Below are 20,530 nucleotides of genomic sequence, written 5' to 3'. Positions count from 1 at the left end.
AAATGACCTTTAAAATGAGTTTTGGCGAAAAAATATTTTTACACTATCTGCTCTCCGCATAACTCAGGATCTACAATGAGGACGTGGCAGATATCAGATCCTGTGTGTGTGTGTGTGTGTGTGTGTGTGTGTGGGTGTGGGTGTGGGTGTGGGTGTGGGTGTGGGTGTGGGTGTGGGTGTGGGTATGGGTATGGGTGTGTGTGTGTGTGTGTGTGTGTGTGTGTGTGTGTGTGTGTGTGTGTGTGTGTATGAATGTATGGCTAGATGTAATTAGGAATGTGATTCGATGTTCGAAATGTCCACCGTTTGCTTCAATTCAATTAAGTACTCTCTTCTCAAAATTGTAGCTCATTATTTGTAGCAAATTAAAAAATTTTATCAGCATCTAGAGAACGAATAGCGTCACGTATTCTACAAATCATATTATCTCTTGTTGTAGGACGTTCGCGGTATACCAGATCTTTTATTCTTCCCCACAAATAGTAATCGAGAACGGTTAGGTCCGATGATCGTGATGGCCAATTATGTGGGCCATATTTGCCTATCTATTTATCTGGAAACATGTTGTTTAATCGTTTACGGGCAATTCTAGATGTATGCGCTGGGCATCCATCTTGCTGGAAAAACATGTTTAGGCGCAATTGTAAAAGAATATTTTCAAGTAAAGATAGAAGATCATTTTCATTGAGATTAGCATACTGAACACCGTTTAAGTTCTCTTCAAAGAAAAACGGCCCAATATTTTTTTTCCCACATATTTTTCAATAATTCCGCATCAAACGTTGACTTTCCAGACATGTTGATGGTCAATTTCTCGTAACCAATGAGGATTTTCTTATGCCCAATAACGACAGTTCCAAGTATTTACAGAGCTCGTAAATGTACTTTAATCAGAAAAAAAAATTTTCTGATGAAAGTTCGGTGGTTGTTGACGTATCCAATTGTAAAATTCGAGTTTATTTCTAAATTCGGCATATGTCAAAGCTTGGTGAAGAGACATTCTGTACGAATGTAGCTTGTTTTTATGAAAAATCCTCCAAATAGTGTTACGACTAATATCAGAATCTCTTTCTGTATGCCTTAATGAATTATGGGAATGCAATTGAACGTGTGCAAGAATTTCCGGCGTTCTTTCGTCCCTAACTTGGCGTCGAATTTGTTTGCCTTTATTGTGACTCGTTTGAATAATACCTTTCTTGCTAATTCGATAAGCTAAACGAGAAAATACTTTGTACGAATAAGGAGTGCGATCTGAATATCGTTTTCGCCATAACCTTGCAGCTGCTCTAAATTAATCATTACATTAACCTAAAATGAGCATCATATTTAAAGCTACCACATTTGAATACGACATTGCTGGTCAATTAGAATTTTGTTACACTTTACGTGACAGTATCTGTCGTGCATGGGTGGGTGATAGTGTAAAACTAAAAACATACCACATAGTAACCATTCCCGAAAAATTGGCAAAATTTTGGTACCAATTTCGAGAAAATTGGTCCATAAATGTGAAAGTAATTGTGTGGGTAATTGGGTGGAAGTGTAAAACTAAGAAAAAAACTACATAGTAGCCATCCTCGAAAAATTAGCAAAATTCTTGTACCTATTTTGAGAAAATCGGTTCATAAATGTGGAAGTAGTTGTGTGGGTGCGTGAGTGGATGAGTGGAGGTGTAAAACTAAAAAAACCACATAATAGCCATCCTCGAAAAACTAGCAAAATTTGGTATCAATTTCGAGAAAATCGGTCTATAAATGTGGAAGTAGTTCGCGGTCTGATAGAGGCAGATGGTATATATACATATAGTATGGTTATGTATGTATAATTAGATCATTCTAATTAATACGATAATTGTATATGCAAAAGATTTAAAAAAATATATTAATTTTATTACTCACTTTATTATTTCTTGATGTTTTTTGATGCATGAAACGATATGAATCTCATTAGTAGCTTGCTCCACTTCGAAAGCCAATATCTCCAGTTTAGCTGTAGAATAGAATAAAATAACAGCAATCATGATATCTACACCAAGGCAGAAGACAGTTTGTGCAATTATAAATATTTGCATAATATAAAGAATAAATTTTCTTAATAGTGGTTCTGTCGAAAACGGATACCATACATCCGTGGGAAAATCTAGAGGTAAAAATAACGGAGCGCAAACGACAGTGACTCCTGCTACGATAAAGGATATCGCAACAGCTGAGATAAACATTGCATAACGATCTGCATATTTCTGTAGAATAACTTTTTCACAATCCTCGGAGACTTCCACAAATTTTTCGATGTTCATCAACAGACTCTAAATATTCATAACTCGAGAATTACAATTAGAATTAAAATAAAATTTGAAATACATACATATATATATATATATATATATATATATATATATATATATATATATATATATATATATATATATATATATATATATATAGAAGGTGTCCGATAATTCGCGGACTTCCTTTTAAGGGAAGGTAGAGGGTGTTATTCTGAATAGAAAAGTCCTGTACCATTTTGTGATTTTCTCAATATTTAAGAAAATATTAATTTTAAAGATCAGCCAACGAAGTGCCGCGAAAAGCTCATGGCGCGAAAATGCCTTCCACTGTCAATTGATACTCGGTCCGCGGCGAAGCAATGGGAGGAGCAGTTTGCGAGCATGCTTCGCTATGGCAACTGAAAAAAATACACACATAATGAAAAGATCACATACATAAAACGGAGCGCGCATTATGTGTGTATTTCTTTTGGTTGCCATAGCGAAGCATGCTCGCAAACTGCTCCTCCCATTGCTTCGCCGCGGACCGAGTATCAATTGACAGTGGAGGCATTTCGCGCCACGAGCTTTTCGCGGCACTTCGTTGGCTGATCTTTTAAAATTAATATTTTCTTAAATATTGAGAAAATCACAAAATGGTACAGGACTTTTCTATTCAGAATAACACCCTCTACTTTCCCTTAAAAGGAAGTCCGCGAATTATCGGACACCCTGTATATATAGGGTCAAAACAAGTATAGTGTCCTTAAAGGATCGTATTCTTGAATGAATCTTAAAGCGAATTTTTGCTTTAGGAAAATTTGATCTGAAGCTTAGTTTTTAAATTATAAAAAGAAATAGTGAACGAATTATAGGTACATATGGTAGGGAGAGGCGACTCAACTCATCCTCCGATACAGGCGCTTACGCTAGGCGCTTGCTACAGCTGATTAAGCGCTACAGCGTACCCGTCCCGTAATTCGCTCACTATTTTCTTTTATAATTTAAAAACTAAGCTTCAAACAAAATTTTTGTAAAGGAAAAATCATCTTAGAAATCATTCAAGAATCCGATTCTTTAAAGACGAACGATTGTTCTAAATCATTCCGCTACAGCATTCGATCAGCTGTTTGCTATACGCGATGAGTGTGTGTATGGTATGAGAATGTGTACGCGTATTATATACATATATACACGTTTACACACACACACACACGCGCGTGCGCACAAACACATACACACACACTCTCTCTCTCTCTCTCTCTCTCTCTCTCTCTCTCTCTCTCTCTTACTCACTCTTCCTCGCTTGCTCGCTCGCTCACTCGCTTATTCACTCATTCGCCCTCTTGCTCGCAGAAAAATGTTAAGAGATAATAATATTTGTCGCATTTTGACTATTTTTCGACTTTGAAGAGATATAAGAAATAAATAATACTAAATGTTAACCGAATGAAATATAATTATTTTAAGCCCATGTCGCAAAACTTTCTTAAAAATAAAATAAATTTTTTAATGAATCTGTTTGAGCGTGATCTCAAACAGAAGGGTTTGTTGGAAATTTTTAAAAAGTTTTCTATAAATTTTCGATAGTATCCCGCTAGACCAATAAAAGGTTATATTTTTTGACTTTGGTCGGCGTTGAAAATTCTCGTACTGCTTTCAGTTTGAAAGAGTTAGGCATGATCCCGTTCTCGATTACTATGTGCCCTAAATATATTACTTCCTTCCGGAGGAATTCGCACTTATCAAATTGGAGCTTTAGATAGTGTTTTCGTAATCTATTCAATACTTCGATAAGTCATATATTATGTTTTTTATGCTTGCTCCGTATATTCGACATATGACATATGATTCTGTCATCCGAACATACTAAGCATTTTAATCCTTGTAGTCCAGTCAGCACTTCATTAATCTCTGGTGCGTTCTTTAATCCGAATGGCATTCTATTGAATTCAGTGTCCATAGGATATAGAAAATTCTGTCTTGCATTTATCCTGTTCGGTCACGGTTATTTAATGATAACCTGCTGCTAGAGCCAAAGTGGTAAAATACTTAGCGTTTCTCAATTGATCTAATATGTCCGTTATATTAAATAATGGGAAGGAATCGCCGGTAAAGTTAAATTCTTCAACTTCCGGAAATCTACGATTATTCGTAATTTTTGTTTACCGGATGCGTCGGCTTTCTTAGGGACCACTAGCAATGGAGCGTTCCATTGACTGATGCTTGGTCTTATTATTTTGTCTTTTAACATACCATTTATTTCCTGAATTACTTCTTTATATTTTTCTGGTAAGCGGTACGGTTATATATTCGCGGGTGCGCTATTTGACTTAACCGTAATTTTAGGCGTGATATTAGAAGTACAAGGAAGGACAATTCCTTCAATAAAATCGCAAAATTCCTCAGATTTCTAACAGTGTTTTTATTTCCTTTTCGTTTAAATGTTGTATAAAGTAAATTTTTTATTTTATCGCTGCGGGAAAGCGTTGTAGCTTTCTTTTGTGCTTGAATATTGCATACTTGAATCGCTGTATTTTTATCTCTTCGAAAGCTACACACATGGGGTTAGTAATTTGATATATTCTTCGGTTGTATTTGTCACGTTAATCGGAAAAGAAAATTCTTCCGGCTTTACTAAACAAGAGCCAATTTGATATTAAAATAATCTGTAAACAATATATACTATTGAAATATATATGCGATATTGAATTTGCTTGTTCTAAACTATTATTATCTAAACGACACTGTGCTCGCTGCGGACACGTCTACGACGTGATCTTATATCATATGAACTAATGAAAAAATTTGTTGCTCGCATGTATTTGGTATAAAAATAATCTGAACAATATACTATCAAAATATATAAGAGATAAATTTGTCGTTCGTTTTAAAATATTGAAACACGATACTTTATTGCTGTGGACCCCATACGATGCATACTATTATAACATAAAATAACTAAAAGAATTTGTTGCTTGCATGTTTATGGTGTTAAAATAATCTGGACAATATACTACTGAAATATATAAGAGATTGAATTTGTTGCTCGTTTTAAAATATTAAAAACACGACACTTTTTCGCCGCGGACATTGTACGACACAATCTTATATATACCTTATAAACGAATTAAAAAAATTTGTTGCTCACATATTTTTTGGTATTAAAATAATCTGTAGATAATATATTATTAAAATATATAAGGAACTAAAATTATTGCTCGTTTTAAAGTATTGAAACACGACACTTTGTCGCCGAATAGGAACGGATGTGTTCTGACATGTTATGCGAATGTCTTTTGTTTGGGCTTTTTTTTAGTTTCTTTCTTTTTTTAAAGGGAATTTTTATATTTGTTACTCTTACATTTGTTACTCTCTACCAGTTATTGATCAAAATTATCCGATTATATTCCAGATCATCAAGTTATAAATAAGAAGGAAGAAGAAGAAGGCCACATATAATGTTCGCGGAGACATAGTGTCGTTTTTTAATATTTTAGAACAACAAATTCGATATCGTATATTTCAATAATATATTGTCCACAGATTATTTTAATATTAAATACATGCAAATTTTTTTAATTAGTTTATATGATATAAGATCGCATCGTATAGGTCTGCGGCGATAAAGATTTCTCGTCCATAATTCATTGTTCGCAATGTGTTCCTCAAGTGTTATTACAAGTGGTATTTTTTGGATGTTTCGTTTTTCTGTATATTAAATTGTGCCGTAATGGATAATTTTTCGAAGGAACTATTAAAATCTTGGGATTTAGACATTCTTATCAAACATTTTGAAGGTAATATCTTGTTTAAAAATTACGATTTAAAAATTTACGATCAATATATTAAAAAAGATTCAAAGTTTTTACTTTTATAAACAATTTCTACAAATTCATTGTTATAAAAAATTGAATCTATACATACATTTACTTACAGAAAATTGCAAAAGATAAAGATTCTATAGCAAATTTAACATCAGATTTAATAAAAGAATTAATTCCGCAAATTGGACTTAGAATTAAATTTAATAAAAAATGGCAAGAACATTTTAATAAAATAAAGTTGAAGATGTGACAAATGTAGGTATATATTTAATTGTAGATTCTTTAATCAATATTTAATCGATACTTAATAATATATAAATTAATAAAAAATTAATTATATATATATTTGAGCATATATATATATATATATATATATATATATATATATATATATATGATATGAGCATATATGTAGATATATATATATATATATATATATATATATATATATTGATATGAGCATATATATATATATATATATATATATATATATATATATATGACATATATATATATATATATATATATATATATTATATTGAGCATATATTTGATATGAAATATTATAGAAAGAAAATGAGAGTACTGATTTAAATACTACGCATAATATTATATATACTTCATCTGATGAAGAGATTAATAATGAAAGAGACAATAATGAAAATTTAATTGATAAAAAAAATAGTTTCATTGCATCATCAGTATTCAGAAAATTACAGCGACCATCCGTTAAAAATATTTTAAAGTTGACTGCACAAAGTCGTGCAATTTTAAAATCATATGAAAGGCGTAAAACATTAAGCAGAAAATGCCGAAGTACTATTGTAGATTTTATCTTATGTGAAATATTAAATAAAATTCATGGGTACATTTTTTTGTAGAACTAATACATTATAATAAATGCTTTAAAAATGTATTTATATATGTGAAAATCTTAAATTTTTTAGGCCACTGAAAAATGAAGATTTTGATTCTTTATCTAAGGAAATTGAAGAATTGTTTCCAACATGTAGCACATACTATGTTCCACCTATAGCTAAAAAATTTTCCAGAAATAATAAATCAATAACATCTCGTGGTAAACTCATTGACAAATACAGGAATAAAATATGGGACTATAGAAAACTAACAGGATATAGTTTAACAGAATGTAGTTCCACATCAACTTCAACGACATATAATAGTGAATTAGAAGGTATCTGAAATATTTTTTTTGTATATTAAATTATTCCAATGACTCATATTTACATTATTATATTATATTATATTAAGTTTACCATATTCTCTCTTTCTCTCTGACATGCAAGCGCGCACACATATTTACATTTGTATTATGTTATATTATATTAAGTTTACCATATTCTCTCTTTCTCTCTGACATGCAAGCGCGCGCACATATATACTTACATACACATATAATTGATTGTTTTACAAAAAAATTATGTTTTTAAAATTATTTTAAGATAATCAAATATATAAATATGCTTCATTTATTTGTGCAGATGACTCTACAATTCGTAAAAGCATATTGTGGCTTCAGAATAATTTGTCACCATGGCAATTAATTAAAAATCATTGGAAAGCGACTTTAGCATATAGACGGAATCAAATTCAAACATCTCAAAATAAAAACATAGCTGAAATTTTCTCTGAATGGCCGGTTTTAAAACATCCTACAGCATATACTTTGATTGATGAAGATTTTAGATTTCTTAATTTAACATCAGAGGATTGTATAAATAATTGGTTTCAGTTTTTTTTCTAAGATTCAAGAAGTTTGTCCTCTTAAAGATGATAAAGTAATAAATGAGTTACGTTCTGTAATTGAAATAAAAAATGTAAAAGATGGTAAATTTTAAAAATAATATAAATTTACAAAAAAATTATATGTATATCTATATGTGTGTTTTTCTCTGTACTTGTGTGTATATAAACATTAAATTATCAAATTTTCATTTTTCTATCTAAAAGCATAATCAAAATAATAATTTTTCTATTACACCAGAACTTTATTTATGTTATGATAATATTTTATGCCACGACATTATTAAATCTAATGTCGTTAAATCAGATCAATTTAAAATATATACTGATTTTGATGAATTTTTAACAACGGAAACTTGTGAACAATTAATTAATGATCCATTAATAACATTAGAACAATTTGATGATATAGTTATGAAAAGGACTGCTTTATTTGTTTGTTTCTAAATTATATTCTAATATTGCTTTATCACGATCAAATAAATTGCACATAAAATTGCACATAAAACTTGCACATAAAATAATAGAATATGTAGGTGATCTTTACAAATTAACTATAGGAATCATTAAGCATAAATATGAATGTCAGGAAAATAAACAGAATGCATCATCAAATTTAAAAGATATGTGCATAATTCTACAAAATGCTTTTGCTGAATTCAAAACCGTACATCAAACATTACAGTATTTTATACGACGTGGGTATCTTATTATGCCAAATCTATTGATATTGCCTTAATATTACATCCAAAACGTATTCAAATGCATAAAAGCATAGGTTTAGTTAATCTAGTTTTACAAATTGTTCCCATAAATTTTCTTTTAACAAAATTTTTACAGTTGCCAAATGTCTTTCAGACGATAATGACACATATGTGCGAAAATAAATATAGCAACGTATTAACTTCCATTGTTCATGGTGAAGTATGGAAAGAAATTGAAAAACAGTTTGCAGAAAAATTAGTTTTGCCTCTTTTATTATATTTCGATGATTTCGAAATTAATAATCCTCTTGGATCCCATAGTGGGATAAAATTGGTGCCATATATTGTACTATTCCTAGTATTCCAATCGAATATTCAAGTATTCTAGAAAATATTTTTTTACTTCAAATGCATGTAAATGATACGAAAGATCATTTACAGTTTGGAAACAGAATTATATTTTTTAATTTAGTGAATCAATAGTCAAATCAAAAATTTAGAAACAAATGGTTTAATTATAAATATAAATAGTAAACAACAAAAAGTATATTTTGCTTTAATTAAAATTATAGGAGATAATTTAGGACTCCATACAATTTTTGGTTTTTCAAAAAGTTTTAATTCATCATATGCCAGAGCCTGTTTGGCTGATAAAACCATTCTACAAAACCAGGTATCAGAAGAATCTGAAATATTAAGAAATCGTTTAAATTATGCTGCTGATTGTATTACAAATGCTCATGGTATCCAAGAAGAATGTATTTTTAATAAAATTTCCAGTTTTCATGTCATTGAAAATATATGTTTTGATGTTATGCATGACATTTTTGAAGGCATCTGTCGATATGAAATTGCTAAAATTTTACTTAACTTTGTGCACACGGAAAAGTTATTTTCTTTAGATACTTTGAATGATAGAATACAGTATTTTGATTATCCTATTAGCAATAACGAAAACATTCCATCTATTGTAACTAAAGCATCATTAAAAAATGAATATCTTTTGACTTCGGCATCAGAAATGTCTACTTTAGTTAAATTTCTAGGTTTAATTATTGGTGATTTGATACCTGTCAGAAACAAATTCTGGGAACTATATATTATTTTAAGAGAAATTATATGTATAATAGAAACACCAATATCAACAAGAGAAACGTGCAAACTGCTCGAGACATTAATTTCGAAACACTATAAATTATATTTAGATCTTTTTAAAGAAAAATTAAAGCCTATACATCATTATTTGATACATTATCCACTAATAATAATGAAAATGGGTCCTTTGAAATATCTATCTTGCATGCGTTTCGAAGCTAAACACAAAGAATTGAAACAAAACGCTAAGATAGTAACATCGCGGCAAAATCCTTCGTATACTTTAACATTAAAACATCAATTAGAATTAACATATCGATTTATTCAAAATAAGGGCTTCGAAAATCATTTTTCTGTTGGCGTTGTTCTAAAGAATACATTAACACAGTTAGATAATTATAATAATTTTAAAAATGTACTATCTAAAGATATCAATGAAAATTATTTTTCTGTATTGTGGTTAAATATTAATGGAATCGTATATAAACCTGGTATGATTGTAGAAATAGACACAGATGGTATATTTCATTTCTTTGGTCATATTCGATATATTATAATAAATAATGATCAATATGTTTATTATATTTATCAAAATGTAGAAACATTAAGATTTTTGCATTTGAAGTCATACAAACAGAAGTATGGGGTTGCATTGCTCATGCAAAATTAATTTCTTTGGTGCCTAATAATATACATGTTATGGCAGATGAAAATTCCTATGTAATGTTTATGTTTTTATTCGAATTATAAAAATTATTTAAATTATATTAAAATATAATTTTTTTTAGTTTTAAACATATTGTAAAGAATTTTATTTTATGTATATATGTATATATACATCCCGAAATTCGAGAACAACAAGATTGGAAATATGGAAGTTTGTGAAAAATTAAAATAAAAATGCAAGCTATTTTTTATTCAAGTAATAATTTTTAAATTATAAGAATTTAAAATTGGGCAATCACATGTTATGTTTAAAAGGTCGCCTGTTTATGAGCTGTGTATGCATTAGTATTAATGAAGCATATATTATTTACAAACAGGCGATCGTCTAAAACATAGCCTGTGATTGACCAGTTTTAAGTATTTTTCTCAAGTTTTTTTCTTAATATCTCAACACTACTGTTTGAAATAAAAAATCGCAAATATTTTATTATTTAATTTTTACAATTTTTTATGCTGTAATCTTATCATCCTTGAATTTTGGGACATTATACATATTATTATACATTATACATTATATATATATAATTTTTTTATTATTATAATTACTATATTATTGATTATTTAATATAGATTAATTAATTAGAATATAAGATTATTCATTAGAAATTATTTGACTAGATTATAAGATTATTTAATTAAGTTATAAGATTATTAGTAGGATTAAAATTTTATTAATAGTATTATTATTAAATTACACGAACTGTTATATATAAATGACAATTATTATATAAATATATAACATGTAATTAATAATAAATACGTATTAAATAAAAATATATATTTATTTAATTAGAAAGAAGAAATAGTTATTTTCCTCAAAAATATATAAATTTATATAGATCAGATAATAATGTATTTCAATTAAATATCTGATTAACGTCAAAAATTCACAAATCATTCAACTAAACATTCGCGACAACTAAAAAAATATATATAATAATACAATGAAAATATTTATTTAATCTATATTTATAATCTAATTTTATATTTAATTAATTTGAAAATATATGTTGTTTATTAAATTCAATACATAATTGAAATAAGATAATAAATATTTAAAGAAACTAAATCTTCAATTCCTTTAATTTGATATTCGTGACAGTCAATACAGTAATTATTTTATATGACATTAAATATGATTGACTAAAAAATTGTTTTATTTGAATAAAATTAATATCTGTTTTGCGTAATTATGTATATAATTCATGTAAAATAACTAGTACTTAATTAAATAAATAAAATCGTACATTTAAATATATATATATATATATATATATATATATATATATATATAATTTAATTCTGTTATGTCAACTAAATATTTCTTTTGGTATAAATTTATTATTGCATCTATTGAGACATATTATTTTTGCAGATTAACAAATGTTTGCTTGACAGCCCGTGACCGCCGCATATAGTTAGATAAAAAAAAATTTTGTTGATTTAACATTTTTTTTCTCAGTGTGCTAAAAATATGCGAGCAACAAATTTTTTTAGGTACTTTTAGTTCGCCAAAGTAGATGACACGTCGCTGCAAGATTGAATGTATAATGATAATAATTAAATAATATATTTTTTTCAAAATATTTTCACGTTATTTGAAAGTAACAAAATAGCAACAAATTCTGGTATATTAATTTTTTTATTTTATATTTTTTTTACTATGGAGGACGGGGCTACCTTAATGTCAAGCTGGCCTCTCCTCCCTCCCCACTTTAAATTTGGATTCCTGCTAAACAGTTCGAGCATCAAAATTCGGATTACGGCAACAAATTAGCACATAATTAGCACTAAATTATTTGAGGTGCGACTTCATATGGCGTTGGTGACCAGTTAATATGGGTAAAATTATTTTATAACTGTAAGTTTTCTAGATATAGTTTTTCAAGCATTGTACGACATGCACATACTAAGTTCCTATATAAACAAATAAATAAAAAAAAACATAAATTTATATCAAAATATAACGCCCCGTTTATATTGTGATTTTTAATTATTGTCACTGTTTTAGTTATATGTCTTGTTTGTAAAAACAATACGCAATACGCTTTATTCAATTACATTAGTTTAACAACATATATGATGCGTGATGCAGACGAAATACATCTCATGGTCCTCATTTTTCTCTCTTTCTCTCTTCTACTCTGATATTTTTGTTTGAGTAAAATATTGTGTAATAAATTATATTTTTATGAACAAGATACATAACTAAAACAATGACAATCATTGTCGTAGAATGCTTAAGAAACTATATCTGAAAACTGGTTACAGTTATAAAATTTGTATTTTAGAGTTTTCAGATTAAACGGCAATAACATCGATGAAATTATATTTCTCTCTTTATTTGTCTTTAGCAGTATTTTGTATATTTATTTTTTTATATATTATAATATATATATATATATATATATATATATATATATATATTATATATATATATATATATATATATATATATATATATATATATATTTATATTATATATATATATATAATATATATTATAATATATAAAAAAATAAATATACAAAATACTGCTAAAGACAAATAAAGAGAGAAATATAATTTCATCGATGTTATTGCGTGATAACCTCTCTCATATATTATAATATAATATAATATAATATATATATATATATATATATATATATATATATATTATATATTATATATTATATATATATATATATATATATATAATACATTATATATATTATATATATATATATATACATTATATATTATATATATATATATATATATATATATATATTATATTATAATATATGAGAGAGGTTAGCACGCCTGGCCACAAGCAATAGGACTAATCAGATCATCAGTTTGCACTTGCAACAGCATCCGAACCGCACTATGATGACACGCTCAGTCCCAAAACAGCCTATGCCTTGGAAATTAAAAACCTGCCCTGCATTTAGATCCTGCAGTCGTTTTAAAGGGGAAGATTTCTACTTTTTTATAAGATTTTTCCAAAGAAAAATGAAGATATCCAAGTTTGAGAAAAAACAATTATTTTTTTTCAAAAATCTTAAATAAATTTTAACTTTAAGAAAAATGATTTTATAAGAATAAAAAGCGTAAAAAGACCTTTCAAAACTACTACCTATTTTTTAAAATCGGAGTAGTTTTCTGGAACTTATCGACGTTTGAAGTTAGACGCGACAGATCAAATAATAAAAAATCAAAGGGCCTAGGGGGATAAGCATAGTAAAAGCTGCCCCCGCACGTATCAAATCCAGGTTGACACCATAGATTGGCATCTATGTGACTAAAAAATCTTGCAAATCTTATCTATCAATCTTAAGGGGATCCTTAAGGTCTGTTTTACCGATCAAAACGCGAATATTAAGTTAAAGTGCATAATCTTTTTGTTTATTATAAATATCGATAAATCCTTTTCCATAATTAAAGTATATATAATAACGTACTCGGGTAAATATGATTTCATATAAAAAGTGAAAAAAAATTACAAAATTACAGTTATAGTTATCGGCTTCTGCCGTCAACATTTATTTAATACATAAAATTTGTAATCTGCACGTGCCTAATCAATAACAATCCGACTTGGCATTTCATCAAAAAGTATCAGTGAACTTAGAGAAATGAGTTTAGAAGCTTTGTAAAAAAGATAATGCAATCTAAAATTTTCGTGCATATGTGTGTGTGCGAGATCAAGGCTCAAGAGTAAAACAGAGCAGTAGATTAGTTGCGTGATGTCGCGATAGACAGAGCTGCAATCTTATATGACAAAGGCAGACATATTCGTACTATCTTCGTCTCTTTCATGTGTGTAGAGCAAAATACATGTTGCAGAGTATGTATACACTAACATTACTGCAGTTTCTTTATCTTTCTTTTTTCATCATACACTTTGTCTCTTTCTAATCGCTCGCTCACTACGTATCATTTCAAGCTTCTCGCATATTTACTTATACGTTCACTTGAGTCTCTCTCTCTCTCTCTCTCTCTCTCTCTCTCTCTCTCTCTCTCTCTCTCTCTCTCTCTCCTTCCTACTCTTCTGAATCCTCCGCACCTTTCCCTCCTCGATCACTATCATCTATCTCGACAGTGATTCTCATAAACGATTCTCCTCCTTCTACTCCGGAACCCGCAAAATCGGTTGAATTTTATAAAACGATCCAAGAATTCTGCAACAAACTCCCTAACCTTGAATATCCTTCATCCTATCTATGGATACCATCCTCTCAATCCTTTTATTATTTCCTAATACAATGACTCTATCCTCTCATTCTTACATTTCCATAATCATTTATCACTCTTCACACATGTTTATTTAATTTTATTTACCTATTAACAAAATTATTGTTTAATAACCGGTCAAAATTAAATATTAACGATAGAATTTATTCCCTCACTCACTCTGACCGACGTTCTCTGCAATAATGTAACACCCACGAATAAATGAACATATACATATACACCTCACACATATTTTCATATACTCAAGGATTAGTTTCTTTTTATATTATTAATGTTAAATTATAAAAACCATATATCAACTTTCCTACTTGTAACGACCTGTGTCGTTACTAAAGCCTCGCGGACCGTCCACCCGTCTGTAAAAAAGGCCGGCGCTTGGCGCCCCATAAATTTTACATATCCGCGCCGCTGCGGGGCAGCGAGCCTACCGTATGAGCCGCCGCTGGGCGATGCGATTCCCCACTAGGACGGTGCGAAATTTCCTAAGTAAGGAAAGTCGGCCGAGTATACAAACCGGCTTGATACGGCTAGCGGTACCATCCCCTGGTCCCGAGCCTCGGGACGCTGGAAGACTCAAAGCGCTCTCTGAGACTCCAGCTGACCGATCCTTATACCGTTCCTTCTAACCTGATCTAGGAGACGAGTGCTCTCGTCTCCGGCCGAGTACTCTCGGCGTCCAGTCCTGTTGGTGCGAGGGAGTGCTCTCCCTTACATCAATCACCTCCGGCCCGGGGGACGAGTGCTCTCGTACCCTGTCGAGTGCTCTCGACGACCGGCGCTATTCGTGACGAAGAGTGCTCTCTTCGTCGCTACCACGCGATACCGTCGACTTCGACCGTGCGACAATGTCCCGGTGATCCGCGACCGAGAGCCTTTAGGCTCAATCCATTGTACGCGTCGCGTCCGTACTTATTATTATTATTATTTTTGTATATACCGCGCCTAATCAGTAAGTCTGGCTCGTGCCCGCTCGTGACGCCAGGAACAGCACCTCTCCAGCGTCTAGTCCTTCTCAGGATAAATCGCAAGGCACGCCGGCTGGCTCTTAGTCCTTTTCAGGATGGGCCGCTGAGCAATGCGCACCAGACGTCACGTCCTGGCACGATCTTGCGTTATCTCATATCCGGACCAGATTAGACAACTCCGGTGCTGTTGTTGCATACTAGCCAATTTCGTTCCTTTTGTTAGGGGTCGATCCCCTCTCCTCCAATTGCATTCGCATTCTGTTTATTGGCCGATTCTGTTGTAGCATATATTCATGCAAATAAATCATTGTTATTTATTGGCCAAATCGAGTGTGTAATTTGCGAGCCCGAGTCTCTTTCTTCTCCCGAATTCTGGAACCGACGAGCCGATCCGTGGCGTCGGGAAAGGTAAATCGTTACATACTTATTTAATGAATAAATGTATATTTTTGTCTAACTAATCTAAATATTTCTTGACCCCTCTCTCGTTCCCGATAAAAGATCGCATTTGGTCCTATCCCGAGTAATAGGGATAGGACCAATTCCTTGACTAAAAAGGTACCACCGAATGACCGTCGGAAAAGAGCGTAACAGCGACGTGTACCGTCGTTTACCTGATTTTCAGACCTTCGAATTCACTCGACCTGATTCTTACGCCCGTAAGGCGTTTGATTTTGGAATATTTAAAATAGTTTTTGCGTCCTTCCTTGTGACTCATCCTTCCGAGAGTCTGGACGTAATATTCTATTTTAAAATTATTTAACAATTGTTGCGCCTTTCCTTGTGACTCATTGTTCCGAGAGTCTCGACGTAACAACATCAAATCTAACAGCATTAGAATTGTCTAAAGCGATGGAAACTCTGTCTATAAAATGTGATTCGACATTATTAGACAAAATAGGCGAATATAGTATTTCGGAAGAACAGTAAGAAGTTTTTACGGGATTAAATTGGGAAAATCTTAATACCATAAAAGATATGTTGATTTCACTGCGAAACAGTAAATCCCGTTCAGTAATCTAAGTGTTCATTGTCTTCCTACTTAAGTTAAAGACAGGGAACTCTAATAAAATGATAACTTCTATCTTACAATTGAAGAATGAACACGATGTTTCAGAATATTCTAACAGTATAATAAAATCTTTTGAAGATGACGTTTTGTCACTTCGCTTCGGCATAAATTCTCTCAATAGAGATAATCGTATTCAGAATCATACAACTAAAATGTCAAAAAAATTATTCAATGTTAATGACAATTTATTTTTCATCTGTGATGGCACGTACGTTCGTCAACAAAAAAGCAATGAATATCAGAAAAAATCTTTTTTTGGGCAGAAAAAAGTTCATCTGTGCAAACCTTTTACTCTGTGCTTAACTGACGGCTATATTGTTGACATGCTTAGACCATATTTTGCTAATCAAAATAATGCCGAGATTTTAAAAAGTGTCATTAAAGATCCAAATAGTTTGCGTAAATTTCTAAAAGAAAGTGATATTTCTGTCCTTGATTGCGGTTTCCGTGATGTAAAAGATAGATATTTTAGAAGATATTTTAGAACATGAAAATTTTAGAGTTTTGATGCCTGCTCTGAAAGGAAAAAGGAAACAACTGTCCACGGAAGAATCCAATGAGTCACGTTTTGTCACTAAAATTTGCTGGTCAGTTGAATCCGTTCACGGTGTGCTTAAACAAAAATATCAGCTTTTGGATTATAAAATTGACAACAAGTTGATACCGAAAATTAGATCTTACTTCAGAATTTCGTCGTTCCTCAACAATACCTTTGGAAAAAGGTTTCATTCTGATGTAGATACTTTTGATGACATTTTACAGAGAATGCATAGGAAAAAAAGATGTGCAGAATATTTTGGCAGCTGAGATAGAAGAAAATGGTTGGCTTCGTCGAAAGCTACCTTTCAAAAGTGTTACATCAGATGACATTTTAGATTTCCCAGAAATGACAGAAAGAGATTTAAAAATCTTATTCACCGGTTCATATCAACTTGATCAAGTATTATATTTGGCAGAAATGGTTGACAAAGATGGTAAACTAAAAATTGAGTACGTCAAAGATCAGTCAAATGTACTCAAATTGAAAGTTCCATCTCGTCATATTTCTCGAACAGCATATATAGCATATATAAATGCTTCTTAAGATATAAGTCTAATAGTGTTGGCGTTTCTGGTTTGACACATTACCCATGTGAATGTGCTAATGGAAAACGGTCTGTTGGTTGTTCCTCCCATATTGCTGCAATCGTTTATTATTTATCTCATGCTAGGTACTTATCAAAAATTTTCAAACCAATGGACATACTCAGCAAAATATTCAAGAAAAATAATTATATTCCAGTAATTGAGTGACAATGATAAAGATTTAAAAAATAATCTTGATTTACATAAAAAGTATCCAGTTTTCTGAGAGGCGAGGTGACTCAGACTAAAAAAGCACTCTGTTTTATGAGAGGTGAGAGGACTCATATATACTAATAAAGCATTACGATAAGGAGTTAAAGACAGCCTCGCGGCTTGTAGTCCTATCAAGCTTGTAGTCCTATGAAGTGATCTTTTCAAAGTTTTCCGATCATGCTGAAATTTACACAAATTGTAGTCCTATCAAAAGTAAAATCATTGCCCAAAAGAATTGGATTTAAATTTCAGCATAATCGGAAAACTTTGAAAATTTGAATAGATCACTTCATAAATAATATCCCATATATGTTTTTATTGTTAAATATTTCTTCCATTTTATTAATGTAAGCCGATTTATTAAATGCAACCATGATGTTAATCTTATCAGCACGTATAAAAAAAATCTCATTATTATCTTTAATAAAATTATTTGTGCTTGTAAAATATCTCTATCAATATTGTTATTCGAATAATTATGATGTAGAAGAGCTTCAATAATAAATAGCGAATGATTTTAATTTAATGAAACTTCAAGATGTTTCTTTTTTTGGATTTTTCATAAATTATTTTCTATGTGTTTAATAAATTCTGTGATAATTTTATCTTTTATAATTAAAGTAAAACTATATTAAAGGTAACAGACCTTCAATTTTATCACCACTAAAATATGTTGTAGGGGAGATTCTTCTGAGTAATTCTCTGCAAGAAATTTGTGACGGACGCCACTAGTTTAGGAGATATAACAAATTGAGATTTAATATTCAAGTATATATTGTATATTTTGTTATTTTTTCATTGAAAAAAATTGTTTATTATACTCACGTATGGGCGAGGAAGGAGCGAAGCCCCTCCCCCTATATCCTCCCAAAAAGAATCTGATCTAACTCAACACAAATCTATTTTTATGGTAAATCTTCAAAGGACAAAATTTTTTAAAACTTACATATTTTATGTATTTTGAAGTGTAGAAGCATAAATTTTAATTTTAAATCAAAAATAAGTTTGGATTAGATTATATCTTCCGGAAATGGTGCCTCTCTCTCCCTCCATAAAGGAAAGAAATTTTGACCAAATTTTAATTTTAAATCAGAAATAAGAGGATAAAGTGTGAATGTGTACCTTTCCATAAATGTAAACACTTTTTCTACATCTGCTCTACACAAATACAACGTAAAGAAACTTAATTTTTCCTCATTTTATTAGAAAAAGCATTAAAATTGTGAAACTTTAACTTGTTATATCTTCTAAACCAAAGCAATCCCGCATAAAGTTCTTACAAGGAATTACTCAAAAGAACCTCCTCTACAATATATTTAAGTGGTGATAAAATCGGAGATGTGTTATCTTTTATACAGTTTTACTATAATTAATATCTAGTTTAAATATCTAGTAATATTTTTTAAAAATAAATAATATATTTGAGTGAAGAATACACACACATGTACGCACCCGCACACGCCCGGTGCACACACGCCCGGTGCACACACGCCCGGTATACACACGCTTACACACGCACGCATGTACAGACACAAACACACACACACACACATACATGCGTATGTACATATGTAGCTAATATATGTATAAACATTTACCTGCAGTTGTTTTCTTTTAATTCTACATAAAATTGAATTGAAAATAGCTTCTGTTAAGGCTGCTATATGAGACAAGTTCTTCATTAATATTCCGATATCATTTCGACATATGTATGTCTTTATTATCATTGGTATCCACACTGTCATTAATATAAAAATCGCAAAATAATAATAAAGATCGCGAAGAAGGACTTCATTTCTTTCAATATCCGGACGTGCCGGCCATGTATTTGTAAAGGTTCCAAATATTCGGAGAATATAAAATATTCGTTCAAACTTTAGATGAATGATTGCCATATTAAAACATCAATGCTCATTACATAAAATGTCCTGAATAACTATAAAGCGTGACATTGCACATCGAAAAAATACCGTAAGAACAAAATCGGGAGGTTAAAACGGAATAGTACAATCAATAATAGTACAATCAATAATACATTAATTATTTGTGAACAAGTATTTGATTCCTTATGATAATGATGCCTATGCCACGATCGGAAATAAAGTTAAAATATATAGTATGCTTAGTGCATACAAATGCTTGAATAATTGCAGTAGATATCTATAGTGCTGCGATTTTTTTATTTAGTTACTTTGTGATTTCTGTAATTTTATGGTAGCATATATGATAAAGGGAGAGTAAGATAATTGTAGTTCTTTATATATCTTACATATCACTACTTTTTGCTCAATGTTCAGTGATACTCAATGCGAGCCAAGTTATTGCTTTTCACTGACATTTAGGATTCAGTAATTATTATAAATTGTGCCAATCAGCCATAAATAATGTTGAACACATAAGTGATTCAAAAAACAACTGGAATAAAGTTCCTCACTTCCGAAAAATACTCACTTCCGATTTTTTTGAAATTCAATCTTCTTACGTATTTTAACGCGCCGACTAGGAATATTATAATGAAAATTGGCGACTATTTG

General features: G+C 30.5%; 1 protein-coding gene across 1 annotated transcript; it reads right to left on the bottom strand.

The window, feature by feature from the left end:
• Nucleotides 1-1,894: 1,894 nt before the first annotated feature.
• On the bottom strand, nucleotides 1,895-19,891 carry LOC126854660 (uncharacterized). The gene is made up of 2 exons (XM_050601599.1): nucleotides 19,595-19,891; nucleotides 1,895-2,305 (listed from the first exon to the last, which is right to left on the bottom strand). The coding sequence occupies exons 1-2, from the start codon at nucleotides 19,889-19,891 to the stop codon at nucleotides 1,895-1,897; spliced, it is 708 nt and encodes a 235-aa protein (XP_050457556.1).
• Between the last annotated feature and the right edge of the window lie 639 nt (nucleotides 19,892-20,530).

Source organism: Cataglyphis hispanica, chromosome 1 (assembly GCF_021464435.1).
Source record: "Cataglyphis hispanica isolate Lineage 1 chromosome 1, ULB_Chis1_1.0, whole genome shotgun sequence".
Classification (NCBI taxonomy): Eukaryota; Metazoa; Arthropoda; class Insecta; order Hymenoptera; family Formicidae; genus Cataglyphis; species Cataglyphis hispanica.
Note: the sequence above shows the minus strand (reverse complement) of the source record. Positions and strands in the feature narration are given on the sequence as shown.

Excerpts from the sequence above, each read along its gene's own strand:
- LOC126854660 (XM_050601599.1), bottom strand. The coding sequence starts at position 19,891 with ATGGCAATCATTCATCTAAAGTTTGAACGAATATTTTATATTCTCCGA. Across the intron at positions 2,306-19,594 it reads TTAAAAGAAAACAACTGCAG|AGTCTGTTGATGAACATCGA; the intron begins GTAAATGTTTAT and ends ATGAATATTTAG.